The sequence below is a fragment of the Cebus imitator genome, unplaced genomic scaffold (assembly GCF_001604975.1).
Source record: "Cebus imitator isolate Cc_AM_T3 unplaced genomic scaffold, Cebus_imitator-1.0 Scaffold265, whole genome shotgun sequence".
NCBI classification, from domain to species: domain Eukaryota; kingdom Metazoa; phylum Chordata; class Mammalia; order Primates; family Cebidae; genus Cebus; species Cebus imitator.
Window position 1 is genome coordinate 2,824,388 of NW_016107580.1, and position 23,501 is coordinate 2,847,888.

The 23,501-nt window shown below is 48.6% G+C and overlaps 1 protein-coding gene across 2 annotated transcripts in view; it reads right to left on the reverse strand.

Moving 5' to 3' along the window:
• Positions 1–17,968, reverse strand: part of TUB (TUB bipartite transcription factor) — an 88,259-nt gene extending 70,291 nt beyond the window's left edge. For both annotated transcript variants that reach the window (XM_017500345.2, XM_017500343.1), the window contains exon 1: positions 17,787–17,968. In XM_017500345.2, coding sequence (XP_017355834.1) covers positions 17,787–17,953 — 167 coding nt within the window. In that variant the 5' untranslated portion in view covers positions 17,954–17,968. The remainder of the gene's footprint in view (positions 1–17,786) is intronic.
• Positions 17,969–23,501: the final 5,533 nt, after the last annotated feature.

Genomic DNA, 23,501 nt, shown 5'->3' on the forward strand with positions numbered 1-23,501 from the left:
CCCTGTCACCAGGCTGGAGTACAGTGGCGTGATCTCAGCTCACTGCAAACTCACCTCCTCAGTTCGAGTGATTCCCCTGCCTTAGCCTCCCAAGTAGGTGACTACAGGCGCACACCACCACACCCAGCTAATTTTTTTGTATTTTAGTAGAGACAGGGTTTCACCATGTTGGTCAGGATGGTCTCGATCTCCTGACCTCGTGATACGCCTGCCTCGGTCTCCCAAACTGCTGGGATTACAGGCGTGAGCTACCACGTCCAGCCGCATCAGTGCATTTAATGGTGAGCATACCCTTCTAAGAAGGATGCTATTGTTAATATTTCACAAAAGGGAAACCTAGGGCTCAGAGAGGGGAATTCACTTGCCCAGTAAGTGGCAGAGTGCCTAGGAGGAAAAGGAATCACGTATTCCTATCTGTGAGAAAATAGAATGACTTACTCTTGCCAGGCTGAGTGGCCAGCTGGCTCTGTGCTGCACTGGGGGCTCAGAAGAGAGATCACACAGTAGAACAGGTAGGGCAGAGGTGCTTCCAATGCATGTCCCCTGAGACTCTCAGGCCTCCCATGTGACAGGCATCTGGACGCCGAGTGGCCAGCTGGCCTAGGCCTGGACCTCGACATAACAGTGTCTCAAGTCCCAGCTGTAACTTGGCATCTTAGACACCCCTTCGACATTGCTCTTTCTGAAATGTCTGTTTATCTTTTAGACTAGTGGAGCACAGCCAGGGGAGCATAGCCAGTGGAGGACAGGGAGAGAGTGTTCTCTGGCGACAGGTGTACCCCCGACTGATGACCCTGCTCAGCAGAACAGAAGCCCTTCAGTGAATGAGACCTACCCTCTGCAGAAGGCTTGGCAGCAAGCACGCATGTCTACTTGAGCGTCTCACCTCCCTGTCACAAACAGATCACCACAGTTTTCCTCCAGCCTCATGCTGTCCTCTCCCTGGAGGAACGCAGGTACATGGAATATCCTCCACCTCCATGCATGTCCAGCGACATTTGAGATCAGCGTGTCAGGGACGCTGTCAGGCATGCCTGCACTCATCCAGCTCTGGCTGGACGTGATTCTAGGAGCACAGCAAGACCAGCATGTTCTGTCCGCCAATACCACAGCAGTTACCCTGGCAACCTGCAGGCCCTCTCTGAGGTGTCTGATGGCTTGAAGCAGGGTCTAGTGGGATGGAATGGAGGAAGCAAAGCGCCCTGGAAGGACAGCCCATGGAGGGGCTCTTTGGGTCCCCTGCTGCCCTGGGCACCTGCTTAGAGAGAAGCTGAGCCACCCTGCCTGAGGCAGTAGGCAGTGGGAGCTGAAGAGAGCGGGAGGTAGGGCCCAGCGGGAAGCGAGAGCAGTGGGGCCAGCGCCAGGGTGAGCTCAGTGAAGCTCTCGCCTGGGGCACAGAATTTACAGATTTGCCAAAAAATTCAGCAGCCAAGAGATTTAATACTTACATCAAATCAAAGCAAAACTGTCCATGATAAACAAGACTGGAGTTAGGATAAGGCAAGTGAGGCTGAGTCCTGCAAGTCCAGTGTTGTATCCTGTCTTTATTAAAATTTTGATTTTATTGTGCGTGTTTTGCATTCATTTTGATTTTTAAAAAATACTGCACTATCATTTATCTTGATTACTGAGCTTGTTCCAGGTCCCTTGAATGTTGTACGTGAGGTCAGTGCGTCTGTAGCCTCACCTGAGTCTCAGCCCTGGAGAGAGGACAGACTGAGTCGGGAGCAGGAAGGAGGACGGTGCCACTGAAAACGCATCACGTGACAAGGAGCCGGGAGACACGGGTTCCCATGTGTCCCCTCCAGGGATTTTTCTCGATTCTGATAGAACCAGATTCAGATTTCAAAAGACTGTAACATGAAGATTGCTGCTGGAGAGCACAGGTGCCAAGCATGCACATGGATGCCTTCATATGGGCGACAGTGAGTCATAAGGTGGCACCCACCTCCTGCCCTCCGTCAGGGTGTCTGCTGAGGGGAGGAGATGGTAGAAAAAGAGGAGAGGGGAATAGAGAAGGTGGGCAGGGAAGAGGCTGGCAGTTTTACACAACTGGGAGCAGGAATGGCAGATGAGCTGTAATTGCTGAAGCTGAGAGAGGCTGTTGATAAATGTTCCTAATAATCAACCTTCAGATCTGACACCCAGCTCAGGCTGGGATTACTGTTTTGAATGGAAATTGAAGCCAAACCAATAATTACCCTGGTGAGCGATGCCAGTCTTACTCTGGAGCCTGTTTTAGGCAGGGAAGTGGCATCTGCATGTCAGCACCAGCCCATCAGGGAGATGATCCAGCAAAGGACTCCCTCCTGGGGTCACACCAAGAGTGCAAACTGGCCTGGACTCTGCCAACACAATGGGCCACAGTCAACGGGAATGCCCACCCTCTTCCTAGAACTCGCAGTGGGTGAGGGACCCCCACCCATCGTCGTCAGTCTTCAAGTAGAGTCCAGACCTCAGACCTCACTCCCACTGTTCTTTCCCCTTGGGCTTCATGGAAGTCCCTTGTTGATATCCTCCCATGCTGTCAGGTGCTTAGGGGGAGGGGTGGCTGTCCCCCAAACACAGGTGCAGCCCTCCAATAGCCACACACTGCTGTTAGACTGGGAGGCTCTTGGAATGGCCTGAGCTAGGGCCAGGTGAGAGGGTTGAGGCCACAGTAGGCCCCAGAGCTCCTCCCAGCCCTTGTCTCTGGTCCCTGATTGCTTCCAGACAAGGGCCAGGTATACCCCAAACTCTACCTAGAAACAAATGCCATTCTCTGGCCCTCCCTGTATCCCTGTGGTGCCTCTCATCCTGTCTAGAGAACTCCTAGAGTACTGGCACCAGCCAGAGCCAGGCCAGAGGGGAAATGGCTGCAAGGCTGCTCCTCTGTCTGAACGGACCCCTCTCCCCAGAATACATTCTGAGCTTGGGTCTTTATTCCTGGCTTCTCCTTCGGCAGCTTGATGCTAAGAAAGCATTCACCAGACAAACTATGGCAGGATGAACGGTGACAACAGCACTCTCTAGTGTTTACACATCATGCCCCACCAAACACCTCTGCCATTTCTGCTGTGCCCGGCCCTGGGCTGGGGCAGGTGGCCCCGAGTAAGAAGGTCCCTGATCTCAGGGATGCCCGTCGGGGAGGAGTATAAGCAGGTGGGTAATTACACTGCAGGCAGTTTCTGAGGGCCCCTGCGCTACAGATTCTGAAGAAGTCCGTGAGCTGCCTCAGGGGCAGGCAGAGCTCATCAGGCCTGGTGGGATTCAGAGTGTGTCTGACCACCGCCTTTAGGCTGAAATCGGACCTGTGAAAGGCCAGCAAGTATCAGAAAGTCCTGGAGTGCCCAAACGGGAGCAGACACCTCGACAGTGCCATCTTGTGGTGGCACAGCAGGAATGCAGCTCTGTCTTCAGGCACTGGAGTTTTCCTCTGCTCCAGTCCAGGCCCTGAAATGGACCCCTGAACTCAGGTGTGCAAAAGGGAACCAAGGAAATGGCTTTTGTTTTGTTTGCAAAGGCTTGGGGCTTGGAGGAAATGCGGCACGATGGGCCCCAGGGTGTGGAAGTGGCAGGGAAGCAGGCAGGGAAGCGCGGTGCCTCTGGCGCCCCCGGTTCCCCTCCAGAGCACACTGGCACCCTCTAATTATCAGCTCACTTGGGAGTGTCTCCCCACTACTCTACCAGGACCTCAGCTCTGTCACCAGCCCACAGAGGGAGTGACAGGAAGCCCGTGCTCAGAACCGGCCTGCTTAGCCTCTCGGGTGACAAAACAGATTTGGGGGCCCAGAGCAGCTGTGCTCATCAGCAGTGAACTCGCCTTGCTCCTGTGGCCTAGGGAGAGGCTCACTGACAACTGGAGTCAGTCAAAGGTCCTCCTTCAGCCCTCTTGTTGCCCGGTCATTTCCTCTCTTGCCACAGAGAGGAGTAGTGACCAGATGTGAGGCGAACAGTCCCCAAAGAAATATTTCCAGGTGTGGAGGGCCTGGTGTGAGCCAGATGTGTGGAAGATGCAGAGGAACAGAGGGAGGAAAGGTGCCCAGTTGCGGGGGGAGACGAAGGGAAGGGACACGTGTAGGTTAAGGGAAGTACACCCTGGGGACTATCTTAAGCGACAACTTTTCCTTGAAGGGCCAGCTCTGAGGTTGTAGCGTGAAAGCAGCCATAGACAACATTTAAACCAATAGATGTGTCTTTTTCAATCAGCAGTTTTTTACAACAGGCCGCTGGTCCACTCACCATGGTTCACCGATCCAATCCACACTTACTGCCCATGGGAGGGTCTGTCCATGCTGACCATGGAGGCCACAGCGCAGTAATAACCTCATCCCAACCACTGCCAACAAGTACCAGGCGCTCACCGGACTACCAGCCTACTTCACTGCTGCCTTGTGGGGAAATCCTTGCTGATGGTTGGGGGTGGGGGCGGCACTTGCGGTGTCACAAGGCTATAAGGGTCAGGACTGGAGTAGGAAAGGCCAGGGTGGAGAGAAGCTTGGCCATTCTGGACCCCCAATCTCCCTTGTGTGCTCCTGGCTTTTCCCCAGACACGCAGGGGCGGGACACTCACCTGCTACGGGAGGCTCTGCACCGTCACGGCTGTTCCCCTTCCTTAGCCCAGGGGGTTTCTCTCTGTCCAGCTGCTGTCCCTCCAGCCCCTTCCCAAGCAGGAAACCCCCAGAGCTAGGTGGGGGGATGGGACCAAACTGGCTCAAGGATACATCGCCAGACAGATGACACCCCGAGGAAGGCCAGGTGTCCCAAGGAGGGAGGGGGAGTAACCTGGCACCAGGACCCAGGGCCCGAGCAGAGGCCAGACTAGAACCAACCCTGCCCCGCAAGGCTGGGCCCTGTGGCCCCCACGCTGTCCCAGGACACACCGTGGGCCTGCATCAGCCTCCCCACCCCAGCTCCTGTCCCCCGCAGGTGCAGCAGCCACCACCAGCAGATCGCGCATCGCCGGCTCGGGCTGGTCCCTGGGCTCTCCAGTTACACTAAAAGTGAGACCAAGGAAGATGGTATCGAGCCCGCGCGGGCTCATCCAACATTGATGCGGCCCCGGATTGCCCCACAGCCCCTCCAAGCAGACCTAGGTCCCTGCTCTCAACTCCCTTGGGTTGGGCCCGGCAGGGAGCGAAGGGACCTCCAACCCACCACAGCTCACTGCCAAGGTCACACAGGGTCTGTTTGGCTCAGTGACCTCAATGGAGCTCTAGGTGCAGGAGCTCCTGCTTAAATCTTGAGGGCTTTTAAAGCCCACCGGCCTCCCAGAAACTGCCCAGGCAAGGTGCCTGTGGAAGCAGGCCTGCGGCCCCAGTACATATAATTGGGACCCAGGGAAGGGCCCAATCCCACCTCTTGGCCCCACCAAATGCAGGGCAAAAGAGAGGATCCCCCCAAGTCACCACCCCGTTCACATAGTCAATTCCACTGCACACACCTGTTTCCATCGACCCACACACAACTGGGACACATCTACATGGCTACCCTTGATGGCACGCACACCCCTGTGCACACACCCCACCCAGATACACTCTTACTGATGTAACACTCAGAGGCATACACAGAAGCCTTCTCTCAGAGGAGCCCAACCCATCGTGGCCTCTGTTCTCTAAACACTTGGTGACGGAGAGGACGGAATATCACCCAGAATGTCAGACTGTGGAGAGAGGGGCTGGTGCCAGGAGACAGTGCCCTTTCGGGACACTGTGGTATTCCTGGTATGTTGTTTAGTTGGTCTGCAGTGCCTGAGGAGGCCTGGAGGCAGAGCCAGGTTGGGATTGAATCTTTATAGAGGAATGTGACCTTGCAGACGTAAACCTAGGCTGCCATTATCCTGGTGCCAGCCCTCCCTGACTCCAAAGCCTCCCAGATCCGGGGACCTCTTCCCCCTGACCTCAGCTCTGTGCTCCTAGTTCTGACACTAGGGTCCCATCTGCTGGCACAGTTCTCTAACATTGTTCACCTGCAGAAATCTCCCTTTCCCCAAGGATGGACAAGCTGTTCCCTAAAGCCTGCTGACTTCTGCACCCTCCTCCCCAACACGTGCATATCTAGAGTTGTCTTTGTTCATATTCAGATCCAAAGACCAGGACACCTGCCCAAGGCTACAGAGGAACACACACCTGAGTCCGGAGATCCAACTGCTGCACCTTCAGGACAACCTACACAGCTTTGGATGGAGAGCAAAGGTGTGTGTCTCCCCCAAGCATATGCTGGGCCAGAATCTCCCAGCTGAGACTCAGGCTCAGGATTTTCCAGAGTGAAGGCATTAAGCATCAACAGATACCCATGAGTCCCTACTTGGCAACTGCTCTCCAGACTGTGGGCACAGCTGGAGCTTCCTTCCATCTTTTCTCACAGATCTAGTGTCCCTGCCCAGGGTCTTCTTGCTTTTGTTGGAATTCATCCAGTGACCCTATCTGGAAAACCACAGTGCCTGATGACGTCAAACTTCAGTGCGGGCAAGTCCCGAGGGATCTGAGAAGTCCATGCCTCACCTTCACACCTGACTCCCCTCTCCATTGCCAATCACCCTGAGCCCCAATTATACCAGCTGCCTGGGAAACAGATCACCCCCCACTCACTGCCCTCTGATGACATTCTGCACTGACCCTCTGGACCATTGCCCTCATCTGCCCCATCCAGTCCAGACGTCTTGGTCCTGTCCTGCTATAAATCCAACGAAAGAGAAGTAGCTGCACTAAAAAGTTCTGGAACAAAGCAGAGCCTCCAGTCCCCTGCCTCTGGTAGCCACCCAGCTCCTCTGGCCAGCAACCCCTAAGCTGGCACTGCCATGGCCAGGACCTCCGATCCCAGCTGTCCTGTTCTCATCCCTCCACCTTGGCCTTTCCAATCACAGAACACATTCCAAGGCCATAGGTCATATACTCACAGAATGTCAGAACTAGAGAGTGTTCAGTCCCTTTAGCATCAGGGAACACAGGCCCAGGGAGCCAAGTGACTTGCCCGAAGGCGGATGAGAACTAAGGAGGGAGCCAGAAGCGAATCCTGAACTCCTGACTCTCTTCACAGTGCTCTAAGGCATCTTCCTGTTTCATAATACCACTTGTACAGCCGGTGACAGCATCACCTCCTTATCTCACAATAAGCCACTTGTGAGCCTTAATGCCACAGTGCTCAGCCAGACGGCTCCAGGCCTGGTCTGCTGTGCCACTCCCTGTCTCTGCCAGCTTCCCTGCTGATTCTCAGCACTAGGGACTGGAGTTAGCTGGGCTCATGTCCCTATGGGTCCCTTTGTGGTGATCTCTCAACCCTGTCTCTAAAAAAAAAAAAAAAAAAAAAAAAAAAAAAAAAAAAAAAAAAAAAAAAAAAAGCCCACTTCAAAAAAAAAAAAAAAAAAAAAAAAAAAAAAAAAGGCCGGCTTGGTGGCTAACGCCTGTAATCCCAGATCTCCGGGAGATCGAGGCGAGTGGATCACCTGAGGTCAGGAGTTTGAGACCAGCCTGGCCAACATAGTGAAACCCCCTCTCTACTAAAAATACAAAAAATAGCTAGGCATTGTGGTGGCCGCCTGTAATCCCAGCTACTCAGGAGGCTGAGACAGGAGAACTGCTTGAGCCCGAGAGGAGGAGGTTGCAGTGAGCCAAGATTGTGCCACTGCACTCCAGCCTGGGAGACAGAGCGAGACTTCGTCTCAAAAAATAATAATAAAAAAAAGAACCTGAGAGCCCAATCTTTAAAAGCGGAAGAAGCACATATTTTGTTAAGTTCTCCTAGAATGGTAAAGTAAGCCTTAGTACAAAAGGCTACTTTTACATTAAGAATTTGGCTACTTCTTCAACTCAACAGAAACCTAACTGTGCAGAGAGTATCACCAGCAACTGCATGCCTTGTTTGGGAACCAAGGGCCAGAAGAAAGCCACAAGAAGGTATGTTGCAGAGGAGACCAGTCTGGACCAGAATCCACCTGTGGTCGCAGATACAGTATAAAACAAGGGTCAAGAGTCCAGAAATAAACCCATACACTTATGGCCAGTTGATTTGGGGGTTTTATTTTTGGTTTTTTTCTTGAGACAAGGTCTTGGTCTGTTGCTCAGGCTGGAATGCAGTGGTGTAATCATGGCTCACTGCAACCTCAACCTCCTGGATTCAAGTGATCTCACCTCAGCCTCCCAAGTAGCTGGTACTACAGGCATCTGTCACCATGCCCTGCTAATTAAAATAATTTTTTGGTAGAGATAGGGTCTCACTATGTTGCCCAGGCTGGTCTCAAACTTCTAGACTCAAGCAATCCTCCTACCTGAGACTCCCAAAGTGCTGGGATTACAGGCATGAGCCACAGTGCCCGACTGACCAATTGATTTTTGACCAGGGTGCCAAGTCCGAGAGAAAAAGTAGAAACAAATAGTGCTGCGACAACTGGATTTTCTTTCATGCAAAAGAATGAAGTTGGACCACAACTCCTACCATATACAGAAAGTTACTCAAAATGGAAATTAACTCAAAATTGACATAAACATAAGCTCTGAAACTACAAAAGACAGAAGAAAACAGGTAAATCTTCATGGCCTTGGATTTGGCAATGGATTCTTAGATATGGCACTAACAGCATAACCAAAAAAAGAAAAAAGACAAACTGGACTTCATCAAAATTGAAACTTGTACTTCAAAGGACCTTACTAAGAAAGTGAGAAGACAAAAATGGAAAATATTTGCAAATCATACATCTGAAAAGAATTAATATTGAGAATGTATAAAGAATTCCCACATCTCAACAACAAAAAGACAACCAAATTAAAAATGGCAGGAACTTGAATGGACATTTCTCTATGATATAAATGGCCAAATAAGCACCAGAAATAATACTCATCATCTGTCACCAAGGAAATGCAAATCAAAACCATGATAAGATGCCACTTCCTAGACTATACTAGGATGACTATAATAATAATTATAATAACAACCCAGAAATTAACAAGTATTGGTGAGGTAGTGGAGAAATGGGTACCCTTGTACAGTGCTGATGGAAATGTAAAATAATGCAGTCTTTGTAGAAAATGGTTTCACGGTTTTTCAAAAAGCTAAAGATAGAATTACCATTACCAAACAGCAATTCTATTCTTAGGTCTACACTACCCAGAAGAATTGAAAACAGGGACTCAAATGGATATGTGCACACCAATGTTCATTGGAGCATTTTCACAATAGCCAAAAAGAGAAACAATCCAGGGTCCATCAGCAGATGAATGTATAAACAAAACGCTGGCCGTGTGTGGTGGCTCACGCCTGTAATCCCAGCACTTTGGGAGGCTGAGGCGGGTGGATCACTTGAGATCAGGAGTTAGAGACCAGCCTGGCCAACATGGTAAAACTCCATCTCTACTAAAAATACAAAAATTAGTTGGGTGTGGTAGTAGGTGTTGTAATCACAGATACTCAGGAGGCTGAGGCAGGAGAACCACCTTAACCTAGGAGGCAGAAGCTGTGGTGAGCCGAGATTGAGCCATTGCACTCCACCCTGGGTGACAAAGTGAGACTCCATCTCAAAAAATAAAATAAAAATTTAAAAAAATTTTAAATTAAAAAAACCAACAAAATGTGGCATATGCATACAATGGAATTATTCAGCCCAAAAATATATGCTATAACATGAATGAATCTTGAAAACATTATACTATGCAAAATAAGCCAGACACAAAAGGAAAAATACTGTATGATTTCATTTATATGAAATATCTAAAATAGGCAATTTATAGAGACAGAAAATAGATTAGAGGTTATCAGAGGCTAGGATGGGGATGAATGAGAAGTTATTTCTTAATGGGTAGAGAGTTTTTGTTTAGGGTAATGAAAAGATTCTGAAAATAGATCATGGTGATGGTTGCATAATACTATGAATGTAATTGATGCCATGGTATTGTATACTTAGAAATCATTGAAATAACTCATTTTATGTTATATGTATTTTACCACAATTAAAAATCCAAGTACATGCTATACACTAAGAATGAAAAATCAGAAACTGAGTTAAAAAATATTTATATTATTGAAAAATATGCAGAATTTAGGGACACGCCTTAAAAAAGAGGTGAAAGACATATGCTGAAAACTACAAATATTACTGAGAGAAATTAAGATAATCTAAATAAACAGAGATACATACCATGTTCATGAATAGGAAGGCCCAGTGTTACTCAGATGTCAACTCTCCCCAAATTGATCTATAAAGTTTACTAAATTCCAATCAAAATCCCAGGAGGTTTTTTTGGAGAGTAGGGGGTAGAACTTGAAAAACTTATTGTTAAATTAGTGTGAAATTGAAAAGGACCTAGAATAGTCAAAACAACTTTGTAAAAAGAAGACAAAGTTAAAGGCCTAAACTGCCAGATTTCAGTATTTATTATATAAATATTTTTTGGTATTGGCATCAATAAAGACACATGGATCAAGATAACAGAAAAGAGGGTATAAACTTACAAACAATAATCAACTGATTTTCTATAAAGGTACAAAGGCAATTTAGCAGAAAAAAGAAGGTCTTTTTCAATTAATGCTGTGGGAACAATTGGATACCCACTTTTTAAAATGAATCTCATACCATATGCAAAAAAGTTAACTTAAAATGTAACAAAGATCTAAATTTAAAACGCAAAATTAGAAAATTCCTAGGAAAATCTTTGTCACCTCATAGTAGTCAATGATTTCTTAGATACAACATCAGAAGATCAGAACAATCTATTGAAAAAATTGATAAACTGGATTTCACCAAAAGCAAAAACTTCTGCTCTTGAAAATACATAAGAAAATGAAAAGAAAGCCATAGACTTGAAGAAAATATTGCAAGTTATATATCTGATAAAGGACGTGTATCCAGAATATACAAAGAACTCTCAAAACTCAAAAAGGAAACAACCCAACTTTAAGATGGGTTGTTAAACATTCTAACAGAAACTTCTCCAAAGAAGAGATTTGAATAGCAAATAAGTACATGGAAAGATGCTCAACACCATTAGTCATCAAGGAAATACAAAATGAAACCATAATGACATATCATTGCATACCTGTTAGAATGGCTAAAATTAAAAACACTGGTTGTGCCAACTGTCACAGAAATGTAGAGGAACTGGAACTCTCATATAGTGTTATTGAGAATGTAAAACAGTCCAAGCACTTTGGAAAAGTTGGGCAGTTTCTTAAAAAGTTAAATGTAGACCTATAATATGATTCAGCCATTCCACTGCTTTGCTAGGTATTTGCCTAAGAGAAACAAAAACATACGTCCATACAAAGACTTGTACATGAAGATTCACAAAAGCTTTATTTGTAATAGCCAAAGAGTGGAAACAACCCAACAACAGGTGGTGGAATAAACAAAATATGATATATCCATGAATACCACTCAGCAATAAAAGGAAATGCTCTATTAATTCATGTAACAATATTGAAGAATATCACAACAATTATACTGTCTGAAAGAGGCCAAACAAAAAAAGGGTTCATACTGATTATTCCATTTATACAAAACTCTAGGAAACGAAGCAGATCAGTGGTTCCCTGAGGATGGGTGGAGAGGGCGTGGGGAGTTGGAAGAGGAGCAAGAAGGAAGTTTTACAAAGAGGCAGGAGGACACATAGGTTTCCATGTTGTTCCCAAGTACACTAGGCACACTCCTACCTCAGGACCTTGTTACTTGCTTCTCCTTTCCATGGAGCATTCTTCCATTAACCATGTGACTCATTCCCTCGCCTCTTTCAGATCTCTGATTAAATACCCCCTCATCAGAGTTTCCCTGACCACACTATATGACATAGCACACTCACCACCCCCAGCACCCCTATGCAGTCAGACTCTCTCCTCCGTACTCTGCTTTTTCTTCTTAGCACTTTATCATATTATATAAGCCTTTTAGCACTGACACATTATATATATATATATACACACACACACACACACACACATATATATATATATAAATTTCTTGTATCTCCCCCAACTAGATAGTAAGAACCATGAGACCATGGACTTTGTTTCACCCACTGTTCTGTCCCCAGTGCCTGAAACGTTGCCTGGCATTTAGAAGGTACTCAGCAAATGCATATTGAGTGAATGGACCCACCTTAAGAGGTAGGTACCATTATTATTGTCTATTTGTTGATGGAGGTTAAGTCACTTGACTAAAGTCATATAAGCAATAATTGAAGGACCTGGGCTCCAAAGCCAGGTCACTTTGACACCAAAATCCAAGTTCTAAGCACTGATGCTATTTTGTCTCAGAGTCTAAGAGGCCTCTCTCTCTCTCTGTCTCTCTCTCTCTCTCACACACACACACACACACACACACACACCTCTCTCACACACACATACACACCACACACTCATAATTGTAAAACAATGCAGTCAAAGTAGCTGCCTGTGGGAAAGGAAATCAATTCACTCCTTCTGGGGGACAATCGACAGCAGTCAAAATTGGAAACTAACAATCCTTCTTCAGGAGTTTAATTGAATAAACAGGCATGAGGGGGAAATGTCACAAAAACAAGGATGCTTAACACAAAATTATTTATAATAGTAAAGAACTGGAAAGAACAACAAAGTCCCCACAAGGGAGTGACTGAAGTAGAGCAGAAATGAAGTGGAGTCAGGAAGTGACAGAAGATGATGCCTGATGTGATCGATTTTTCTCAAAGGAGCAGGAGGCAGGGCCATTTACTTAACACATGGGGCAGAGAGAGGTCTTGAGAGTGAGGAAGGTTTGGAAGGGCTATTGTGGGCAATGGGAGTGAAGCTCATCAGGGAGAAGCAGAAAGACTGAGCGATTGTGTTGGCAGCCTGACTGAAGATGAAGACCATGAAAGTGGTGACATCCTGCACAGGCATGCCATTTTTGTTGTAGGATTCTAGTGTCATAAGAAGAAAGGGGATGGAGATTCTAACACGTTGATCCATGCCAGGCTGGAGTTGTGCTGAACATATGTGAGGGAATTAAAAAGTGCTGTAGTGAGCGATTGAAAATAATCTATCATGTGATACAAGCTGGGAAGAGAAGAAGAGAGGCCAGGAAAAGTGTGGTAGGCCAGGAGAAAATGCAGAGACGAAGGCAGACACCTTTGTGGTGTGGCAGGAGCAATGTATAAGGAACATGCCTGAGGCCAGAGAGTCAGCAATTCGTGTATATGAGACTAGAAGTGAAGCAATTCCAGCTGTCATCATCTAGGAATTTATCCTGTGAATAACTGAAGAAAAGTGTCTAGAATGGGAAGGTCCAGAAATTGTGAGTAAAGTGTGGTAGTTGGGTCACTGATACGGGCACTGAAGCCTTTGAGGATAATGACTAAAGCTTGAGTAGAGACAAAAAGGTTAATGGGTGCCAAGCTGTGGAAAACAATGGGCTTGATAATACCGACTTTGTGCCAGTCATTTTACATAGATCCTTTCCTTTTACCTTCATAACAATCAGTGGTATAGATAAGGAGATTTGGAGAGTTCAAGGTCAATGTCCAAGTTTTGAGGAGTCCATTTGGCTGTGGATGCTGACTAGAGAACACGATGAGGCCGGGCGCAGTGGCTCACACCTATAATCCCAGCACTTTGGGAGGCCAACGTAGGTGGATCACTAGGTCAAGAGATCGAGACCATCCTGGTCAACATGGTGAAACCCCGTCTCTACTAAAAATACAAAAATTAGCTGGGCATGGTGGCATGTGCCTGTAGTCCCAGCTACTCGGGAGGCTGAGGTAGGAGAATTGCTTGAACCCAGGAGGCAGAGGTTGCGGTGAGCCGAGATCACGCCATTACACTCCAGCCTGGGTAATAAGAGCGAAACTCCATCTCAAAAAAAAAAAAATACTATGATCAGTGAAGGGTCTGATTTTGAACCTGTTGAATTAAAGCTGTTGGCTGAATATCTAGGTGGAGACGTCTACAGGCATTTAGACATGTAGGGCTAAGTCTTGGCAAAAAGGCTGGAGTCGAAAGTATAGATTTCTGTGTTAAATGCATTGCGTTGATAACTGGGACCAGGGAGTAGCCTGAGAATGGAATGGAATGGGACGGAACAGAATGGAACAGAATGGAATGGAATGGAAAAGAGGAGCACTTTGGCATATGCTCAAATGTGGACAGTGGGGACCCAAGAAAAGCCAGAAATTTTTTAAATGTAGGCAATCATATTTTGGTAGATTGGAAAAGTGGCCATAGATTTTCAGCTCCTGTCTTCAAGAGTTAAGGATTATTTCCCACTCCTGAAATGTGGGCTGGCATTTTGACTTACTTTGACCAACACAATGTGGCAGAATGATGTGCAAGTTCCTAACCTAGGCCTCAAGAAACCCTGCAGCTTCTGCTCCCTCACTGGAATCCCTTCCACCACCATGTGTGCAAACTTGAGTGAGCCTGCTGGAAGATGAGAGAGCATGTGGAGAGAGGGCCCAGCTGCTCTAGCCTTCCCAGCAGGGGCACCAGATACATGAGCAAGCCCAGCCCAGAAAAGCTGAGCCTGGCCCAGACCACAAAACCGGCCAGCTGAGCCCAGCCCAAACTGCTGATCCACAGAATCTTGTGCTAACTCAAACAGTTGTTATTTTAAGCCACTAAGTTTAGGAGTGACTTGTTACATGGCAATAGATAACTGATACACACATGGCCCAGCATCAAGGGGGACAACAGCTTAGATAAATACACAGAAAAGAGGTCAACTTATAGGAGTACTTGAAGGAGAGGTGTTTCCCAGGTTCAAAGATATGATGGGGGCAGAAATCAGAGACCAGTGCTGGAAAGTGAAAGTTAACTATTAACAGTGGTTCCTTACAGAGTTGGGATGGGATGAGGTCCTGTGTACCCAATGTATGAGTTGCTTGAATAATGGTTGTAACAGCTTTATTGAGGATTGTGTAAATTTTTGAATAATTCAATATTTATGTTTTAAAAAACAAGTACTGATTAGAACATACAGGAGGTGATGTGGACTAATGGTTCAGGAGAGTAGGTAAACCAGCTGCATCACAATCAGCCAGAAAGTTTTATACAAATATTGAGCCCAGAGTCCCACCCCTGGATAGTATGACTCAGTTAGTGTGGACAAGGGCCAGGTGAGTTGTGTTCTTCACATAGTTCCCCAGGTATTGAGGTTGTCAGGGTGAGGAGAAAAGAGTTCTGAAGACAGAACCCCAGAAAATGTCTTTACTTAGGGGTCTGAAAGGAGAAAAATGATTTTCAAACTAAGCTTCTGTGGAAGACTAGAGTTCCAGAAACATTTACAATATGCATTTATAAAACAGCAATTTATACCACTTATTGCATGATTACTAAGTCCCAGGCAATATGATAAGCCCTTTATGTTTATTACCTCATTTATTTATTTATTTATTGAGACAGAGTCTAGCTCTGTCATCTAGGCTGGAGTACAGTGGCACAATCTTGGCTCACTGCAACCTCCACCTCCTGGGCTCAAGCGATCCTCCTGCCTCAGCCTCCCAAGTAGCTGGGATTACAGGTGTGTGCCTCCATGCCCAGGTAATTTTTTTTTTTTTTTTTGGTATTTTTAGTACAAATGGGGTTTTACCATGTTGGCCAGGCTGGTCTCAAACTCCTGATCTCAAGTAACCTGCCCACCTTGGCTTCCCAAAGTACTGAGATTACAGGTAATAGTTGCCAGGCCTATTACCTTATTTAATATTCATAACACTCCACCAAGAAACTGTGGCCCAGGGAGGAGAAGTAGTTTGTCCAAAGTTAGCTAAGCGGAGTCAGAATTTGAATGCAGGTCATCTAATTCCAAAGTCTTTCTGCTTTTGTATGTTTGCTTTTACAGGGGAAAATTATTTATTTATTTATTTATTTATTTATTTATTTATTTATTTTTGAGACGGAGTTTCACTCATGTTACCCAGGCTGGAGTGCAATGGCCCGATCTCGGCTCACCGCAACCTCCGCCTCCTGGGTTCAGGCAATTCTCCTGCCTCAGCCTCCTGAGTAGCTGGGATTACAGGCACGCACCACCATGCCCAGCTAATTTTTTGTATTTTTAGTAGAGACGGGGTTTCACCATGTTGACCAGGATGGTCTCGATCTCTTGACCTCGTGATCCACCCGCCTCGGCCTCCCAAAGTGCTGGGATTACAGGCTTGAGCCACCGCGCCCGGCCGAAAATTATTTATTATATAGAATTAGCTCAACTTTAAGTTTTTATCCCATATATGTATTAGACCTTTGGAATATAACACTGTTTATTTCTAATGGAATCTAGACTGTGAGCTCATCTCTGGGAGGAAATTGTCTTTTCATCACCTTATCTCCAGGGCCCAGGATGTAGTTCACACTCAATACATGTTTGTTGAATAAGAAAATGAATGTGTGGATTTGGGATCTGAAACAAAGTTAGTAGGTTTTGTTATTTTAAGTTTAATATTCCAATAATGTTAGCATTCTTCTCCACGGAGAGCACTACTTTTAAAAAGGCAGGTGCACTGGAGTCGTGAGGTGGACAGCAGATTTTCTGGGGCTGTGCAAGGCAAGGTTGATGAAGAAACAGAATTAACCAATTCAGACAATTTATTTCCCCGAAGAGGGCAATGAAAGGAAAAAAAAAAAGAGGTGGATTCAGTTGCACCCATCTCCAGCAGGGAGACAGGACAAACTTGAGTAGGTTTTACACGCTGAAAAGAGATCACCAGTAGAGGCGAAGATGCAGATGGAGGAGACAGGTGGGATTAATAGAGGGTGAGACCCAGGGAAGGTGAGGAGAGGTCCTAGGGGAACTGGTCTTGGGTAGGAGGGACACCTGTTCCTCTGAATCTAGGCAAACAAGGGCTATCAAAGATGCAGGGAGGTTTTTGGCAGAGTGAAGGGAAGGAGAGCACAGGAAGCAGGACTTCACGGAGATGAGAGTAGCCCAGTAAATGAAGTTTCTCTTCCAGCCCTCACCATCTAGGGTCATGGGTCAGGACATTTAACTCCAGAATTCTGCAGATCGATATGGGGTTATGAAACTTAAAAAAAAATAAATAAACTACTATGTACGATCATCATAGTTTCATTTCAAAAGAGGGGTGGCATTTAACACACCAACAAAAGGTACAACGGGCATAACCTAGGAATAAATCTACTCAGCTTTATGACCAACTCATTCTGCTCTTTTTTTTTTTCCATCTCGCCAGGGAGAATGACTCCTTCCTCCAGGACGAGTGCGTGGGGAGCGCGGCTCCAAACCGCCCACGCTGGCAGCCGCTCGCCATCCCCGCGGGGCGAGCGCGGAGCCTGGCAACACGAGGGCGCCGCTCCTGCGCCCAGACAACCAGCCCGGGCTGCAGTCCCGCCCCGCGGAGCAGGCAGCGACTCGCGGGGTCCGGGGCAGCCAGCGGGGCACTCCGCCCGGGGCCAGCCTCGGTCCCCGCCGAGGGCCAGCTGGCAGCAGACCCCGGCGGGCGCACGCCGGAGCCGAGGGCGCTCCTCCTCGCCCCGCCCGCCGGGGGCCCACCCCGGCCCCTGCCCCGCCCCTCCCGGCGCCTCCTCCGCGCCTTTTCTCGGGGTCCCCCCGCGGAGCGACCCTGGCGGGGCAGCCGGGGTGGGGGAGGGGTGGGGCAGAGGTGACAGCTCGCTGGCCCCAGTGCCCGGGTGCCCTCCTCACAGCTCTGCCCGGTGGATGTGGGGACGCCACCCTCGCTCAAGCTCCAGTGCGCGTACCCAAGGCTCTGGGTCGCAGATGCCCGAGGGTCCCCGGGTGCCCGAACCCACCCTGGGGGTCGGGACGCTCGCGCCGGTCCTCGCCCCCGGAGGCCCGCTTCTCCCGCAGGAGAGCGAGGGTCAGCAGGCGCTCTCGCAGGGCCACCCTTCGGGCGCCCTACCTGTCGTAGCTCCAGCGGCTGTAGGACAGGGTCCGGTGGCTGCTGACTCCCTCCATCGCCGCCTCCGGCTCCGCTCGGGGCTCAGCGGGCGGCGGCGGCGGCGCTGGGCTCGGGGCTGGCTCGCTAGCTGCGGGCCGGGCCCGGGCGCGGGCGGAGGACTGTACCATTCGCCCCCCGGGGGGTGACCCCCCCCACCCTCCGGCTCTGCCAATGGCAGGGACGCGCGACTGCGGGGACCCGGGCCCGTGAGGCCCCCTCCCCCGCGCTCGGGTCCCGCGGGGGCGCGGCTGCGGCAGCCTGGGCGGCTTATTTATTTATTTCTGAGGTGTGCTCCGCGTCGCCATGACAACCGCTCCATCTTTTCCGGCGTCACTAGGGCACCGCTGCTTTCAAACCTTCCCGGGACTGGGGTTGCTAAGAGGCTGCTCCGGCTTCTGCTCGCCTGGGAGTCCCGGATCCGCTCTCGCCACTCAGGGCCCTTCTGCAGAGGCGACCTCCTTTCCGGCGTGGGAGTCTTCAGCCAACCTCCCGCAATCAAGTCCCCCCCTGCTCGGGAATGGGAATAGCCATCCCCCAATTTCCTAGATTTCCGCCATCTCCCCGCCCCTTCTTCCCAGGGTGGAAGTCTTGAAACCACCGTCCCTTCCTCTCTTCAAACTGCCTCCCTCCTTACAGAGAATGGAAATCCACTCCTCCCTCCCTCTCTCCCGGGTGGATTCCCTCGGCTCTGCTATCTGGTCTATTATGGCCCTCTTGGGTTCCGAAGACCAAGCTCTGTAAACACTCCCATTTCTAGGCCACCTCGTTCTGTTTATGTCCCTTTGTGCTTTCTCTCCATTACTACTCAAAATCCTTTGGAAAAAGTCCGGGTGTCTTGGCTCAGCCAGGGGAGACTTAGTCTAACAGTGACCCAGGGAAGACTATGGCAAGAAGGCCCGCCTGGGTGGGGCGGTTGGGGCAGGGAGAGCTGGCGGGCGCCTTCTTGTCTGCCTGGCCTCCATTCCTTTCCCTTCCCCCACCTTAGGCTGATGGCTTTAGGGATTTACAGGTATAATCTTCTTGCAGAGGTCACAAGAGCCTAAGAAGGACCTTTCCGGCGGTTGCTGTGGGGTGGCTGGCTAACTTCACGCTAGGGTCAGGGTCGGGGTGGAGGTGCTGACGTTCCCAGGAGGAGTGGAGGGGGAAGTAGGATTTGCGCTACACTAATCCAAGGATCCTGACAACTCCTGTGAACTAGAGTTAACCCTGTGGGTTACAGAGGTTGCAACTGGCAGTGCACCTGTTGCATCCAGCCCACAATCACAGGGGAAAAATGCTTTTCATTGAATAAACTGACAACACTTAAAAATTGGGAGATTTAATTAATACATCTAGCTTTCTTGAAAACTGAGACTATTTGGCAGTGCTGGGCCAGTCTTCAGCATGGCAGGCATAAAGCACAGAAGTGGCTGTCCTCTGCCCCGGGAGCAGGGAATCTGTTGTTCTATAGGTCTCTGGCCCTAGCCGGCCAGCTTTTCTTACTTACATAACTTGCTTGGTCCTTATAGCTTTTAAGTTTGCCACTTGTGTGCAATACAGTCATCTCTATAACCCTTGAAGTGCCCAACTTGCTCACAGAGCTACCCAAATGCATCATTAACCAATATTTACCAAGGGCCAGGTACTGAGCAAAATGCTTTATGTACCAGGCAGACACTGTTACTGCCCCTTGTGGAGTTTACAGACTGATGTGCAAGGACTGACTCCCCCAAAAAGTCAGTGTTGCTGAACCACATCTGGACGGTGAGGCTCTTGGCACACCCATGACCTCGGCAGTAGGGGATTGGAACTCCAGAATCAACTTGTTGCAACTGTGTGAAGCCTTATTTCATTGTTTAGGGGTAGAGGTCAGAGGTGAGCTTCCCTCTCTGGAGAAGGTGCAGGAGTTGTGGGCTCTCCCACAGAAACTGCAGGACCAGAGGCTACTGCTCCTGACTTGTCATAAGACAAGTCCTAAGGATGTCCCTTCTCCAGAGGACAGGCTCCATCCAGCAGCATTACCCCAGCCCAATCCTGCGGGCTCAGACCAGCAGTCACAGAGCCCTCCTGAGAGTGACATTTGGCACTGGCTGCCAGGTCCCTGCAGCCTGCCTTGGTGAGGCCACTGCAGCTGCAAAAGCCAGTAAACCTGCTACTGGCTCTTAGAGCCTCCAACTCCAAATCCTGAAACCCTCTAGAAGTGCAAACAAGAAGCCCAAGGCCAGGCGTCTGGAGCCAAGGCTGAAAGCTGTAGAGAAGCTATACCCCAGACATCCCTAGGAGAACTCTGGGCTAGGCAGTTGGAGGAGCCCAAACAAAGCCCCTATGTGTCATAGCTCCAGTGGCTGTAGGAAAGGGTCCAGTGGCTGCAGGACAGGGGCCAGTGGCTGCTGACTCCTTTCATCACCACCTCTGGCTCCACTCATGACGGGGGAAGGCTATGGCAAGACCTTTTGAGGTAGGACCTGTTGACCCTTGTCAATGCCAGGAGCTGTGCATCAGCAATCTGTAGGAGGAGGACGTGTGGCAATGTTAAAGCATGGCCACAACATCTTTGCCATTCCTCTCGTTGAGAAGCAAGGTCTATGTTACCTCCCCTTTAATCTGGATGCTATGTAACTTCTAAGGTTAAATAATGAAAGGCCCTTCAACATCCCCTGTTCACTGGACCCCTGAGGGGACATGTTAGAAGTCTGACTACTGTGAAGCTGCCATGCTGTGAGAAAGCCCAAGCTACAAGGAAAGGTCATATGTGGGTGCTTCAATTGACAGTCCCGGCTGAGACCAGCCTTCAAGTCCCGGCAGCCATTCACCAGACATAGGACTGAAGAAGCCTTCAGATGATTACAGCCCCTAGCCCTTTAAGTCATCCCAGCTGCTTGAGCCTTCCAGCTGAGCCCCAGGCATCACAAAGGAGAGACAAGTCATCCTTGCTCTGCCCTGACCTGACCCAGAGAATCTGTGAACACTATGAAACAGTTGTTGTTTTACGCCATAGATAACCAGGCAGGCAGAATTCTTCTCAGAGGAGCTGGTTCTTTTTCCTTGAAAGCTGATTCATGGGCCTTTGGTTATGACAGAGGGGGTCCCAGTTCATCTGCAGAGAAGAGCTGCAACAAGGAAACTGTGGATTGTTCTGAAGAGCAATAGGAATTCAGGAGTTGTCCTTCGGTAGCTAGATGATGAGAGGTAGGGGTAAGACTGGAACTGGGAGAAGAGAGGACACAGGAGAAAAGCCTGAGTAGAAAGAAGGTGAAATGGCAGAAAACTAGACTCCAAGAAGGAAAGTAACTGGTGAGAAATTCTGAGGGTAGGGATGGTCGAAGAACTTGAGGAATGGAGATGTCTGATGTTCTATTTTACGTTGGTTCCTGCTCCTTGGTGCTGCTCTATGACCTCCAAACTTTCAGAAAAAATCTGATATGTATATGCCATCACCTCCTATGAATGATGCTTAGGGAATGCAGAAGGTGGGGCACTGTCTGCAGTGGGACACTTTGTGGGACAAAGTGGAGTAGGAGGACAGCAACCCTGGCAGCTTATTGGAGACTGAGAAGTTAGGAGCAGGAATGCAATGCAGAGGAGACTAGGAGGGCATGCCCCTTCTTAAGAATCTTTGGGAAGGGATCTTGGGAAGAATCAGAGAGAGTACTAGACTTGCCCATATAAAAGGAGACAGACTAGAGATCATCTAGGATTTTAAAGGAAAGCATAAACTTAGAAGGCTGGAAGCTTCAGACCATGAAGATGTGTGCCCAGTGGTCCTGGAACTAGGGGTCTGGCTACTCTGCAGTGGCAAACAAGCAATGAAGAAGCCCAAAACCAGGGCCTAGGACCAAGGGCTCATCATGGCAAAATGAGGAACAGGGATCTGGGCGTCTATATCCTCAAAGAATAAAAACTGGAAGGAAAAATCCCTTGTTGCAGCAGAGATGGAGAGTTACAAAGAAAAACTGCTTCCCAGGCTGAAACATGGTCTATACTCTTCAGAGTAAAGCTCTGGGGAAAAAAATCTGCTAGCTAGAGCCAATGTGCTCCTAAGCCCCACCCTTTACCCTTAGTTTCCATTCCCACTGCTGCCACCATGTTTTACCCCAAGGATCAGTGGTTTCCCTTTAACATTCTGTGTTTAACATCCCTTTATCACAATCCCTATGTTCCTCTAGAGAAGCTAGGAAGGGCTAGCTTCATTAACTTTAGAGGAAAGACACAGGAAAATACAGAGAGTTATCACATGAAATGCATAAATACAGGGTCCAGGACCCTGCATCATGCCACTGGTCATCTGCAGATATCTATACTCTGATTCCAAAAGATAGACTTGCCTATGGGATTTCCTTCCTAGACATCCTGACAGTACCCAAAGTCAAGAGGTGAAGAGGCTCATTTCTGTTCTGAGAGACAGGCTGCATGTCCAGATGACTAGCACCTTGAATGCCCTCACCAGCTGATGGTTTCTCCCTACTCTCACACTCACAGAGGGTGGCTTCATCTTCACCAGCCCAGCTGAATAACTGCATTGCAATCTAATCGCTCCTGCTATGGACTGAATATTTGTGTCTCCTCCAGATTCGTAGGCTGAAACCTAACTCCCAAAGTGATAGTATTAGGAGGTGGGGCCTGTGGGAGGTGATTAGGTAATGAGGGTGGAAATGGGATTAGTGCCCTTTATAAAAGAGGCCTGAGAAAGCCCCTTCCACCATGTGAGGATACAGTGAGAAGACCAACATCTATGAACCGGGAAGCAGGCCCTCACCAGACACTGAATGCTGCTGACACCTTCATCTTGAATTTTGCTGCCTCCACACTGTGAGAAGTAAATTGCTGGTGTTTTTATTGTTGTTGTTGTTTTGTTTTTTAGGCACAGTTTCGCTCTTGTCACCCAGGCTGGAGTGCAGTGGTGCTATCTCAGCTCACTGCAACCTCCGCCTCCTGGGTTCAAGCAGTTCTCCTGCTTCTGCCTCCCTAGCAGGTGGGATTACAGGCACCCACCACCACGCCTGGCTAATTTTTATATTATTAGTAGAGATGGGGTTTCACCATGTTGGCCAGGATGGTCTCGAACTCCTGAGCTCAGGTGATCTGCCCACCTCGGCCTCCCAAAGTGCTGGGATTACAGGCGTTTCTGTTGTTTGTAAGCCAGCCAGGTTATGGTATTTTTGTTTTAACAGCCCACCTAGACTGAGATAACCCCCACCCCTTGCCTCTCCCGCTTCTGCAAGTGAAGAAAGGAAAGGAGACAGGGATCTGAGAAGTTCACATAAAGTGACAGGTAACTTTTCTTAACACTCCTCACTCTGCTGCCTGAGGAAGGGGCAGGCCTTCGTATCTCCGTAGGTATGTGCCGTATGTGATCACTCCAGCTCTCAGTGAGTGGTGGAGATGCCTGCTGTGGGCTATTTGGAAGTCTGAGCAAGGGGCAGGTGGGGCTGGCAGCCACATGGGCAGTGATAGACATCAGTGTGAGTGTTTAGCCATTTGTTCTCAAGGTGGGACGGGGTGGAGGGAGCTCTGAAAATTCATGGTAGAGTCAATCGTTTTGAAAGCCATAGATTTTAAGGACAATTGCAAGACTGGGACTGTTTATGCAGTGAAAAGGTTTGTTGAGTATCAGGAGTTAAGGTTCTGGCATTAAAAACAATTTGGAAAGGATTTACTTTTATGCTTTCTGTTGTTGTTCTGTTATTTTTTTTCTAC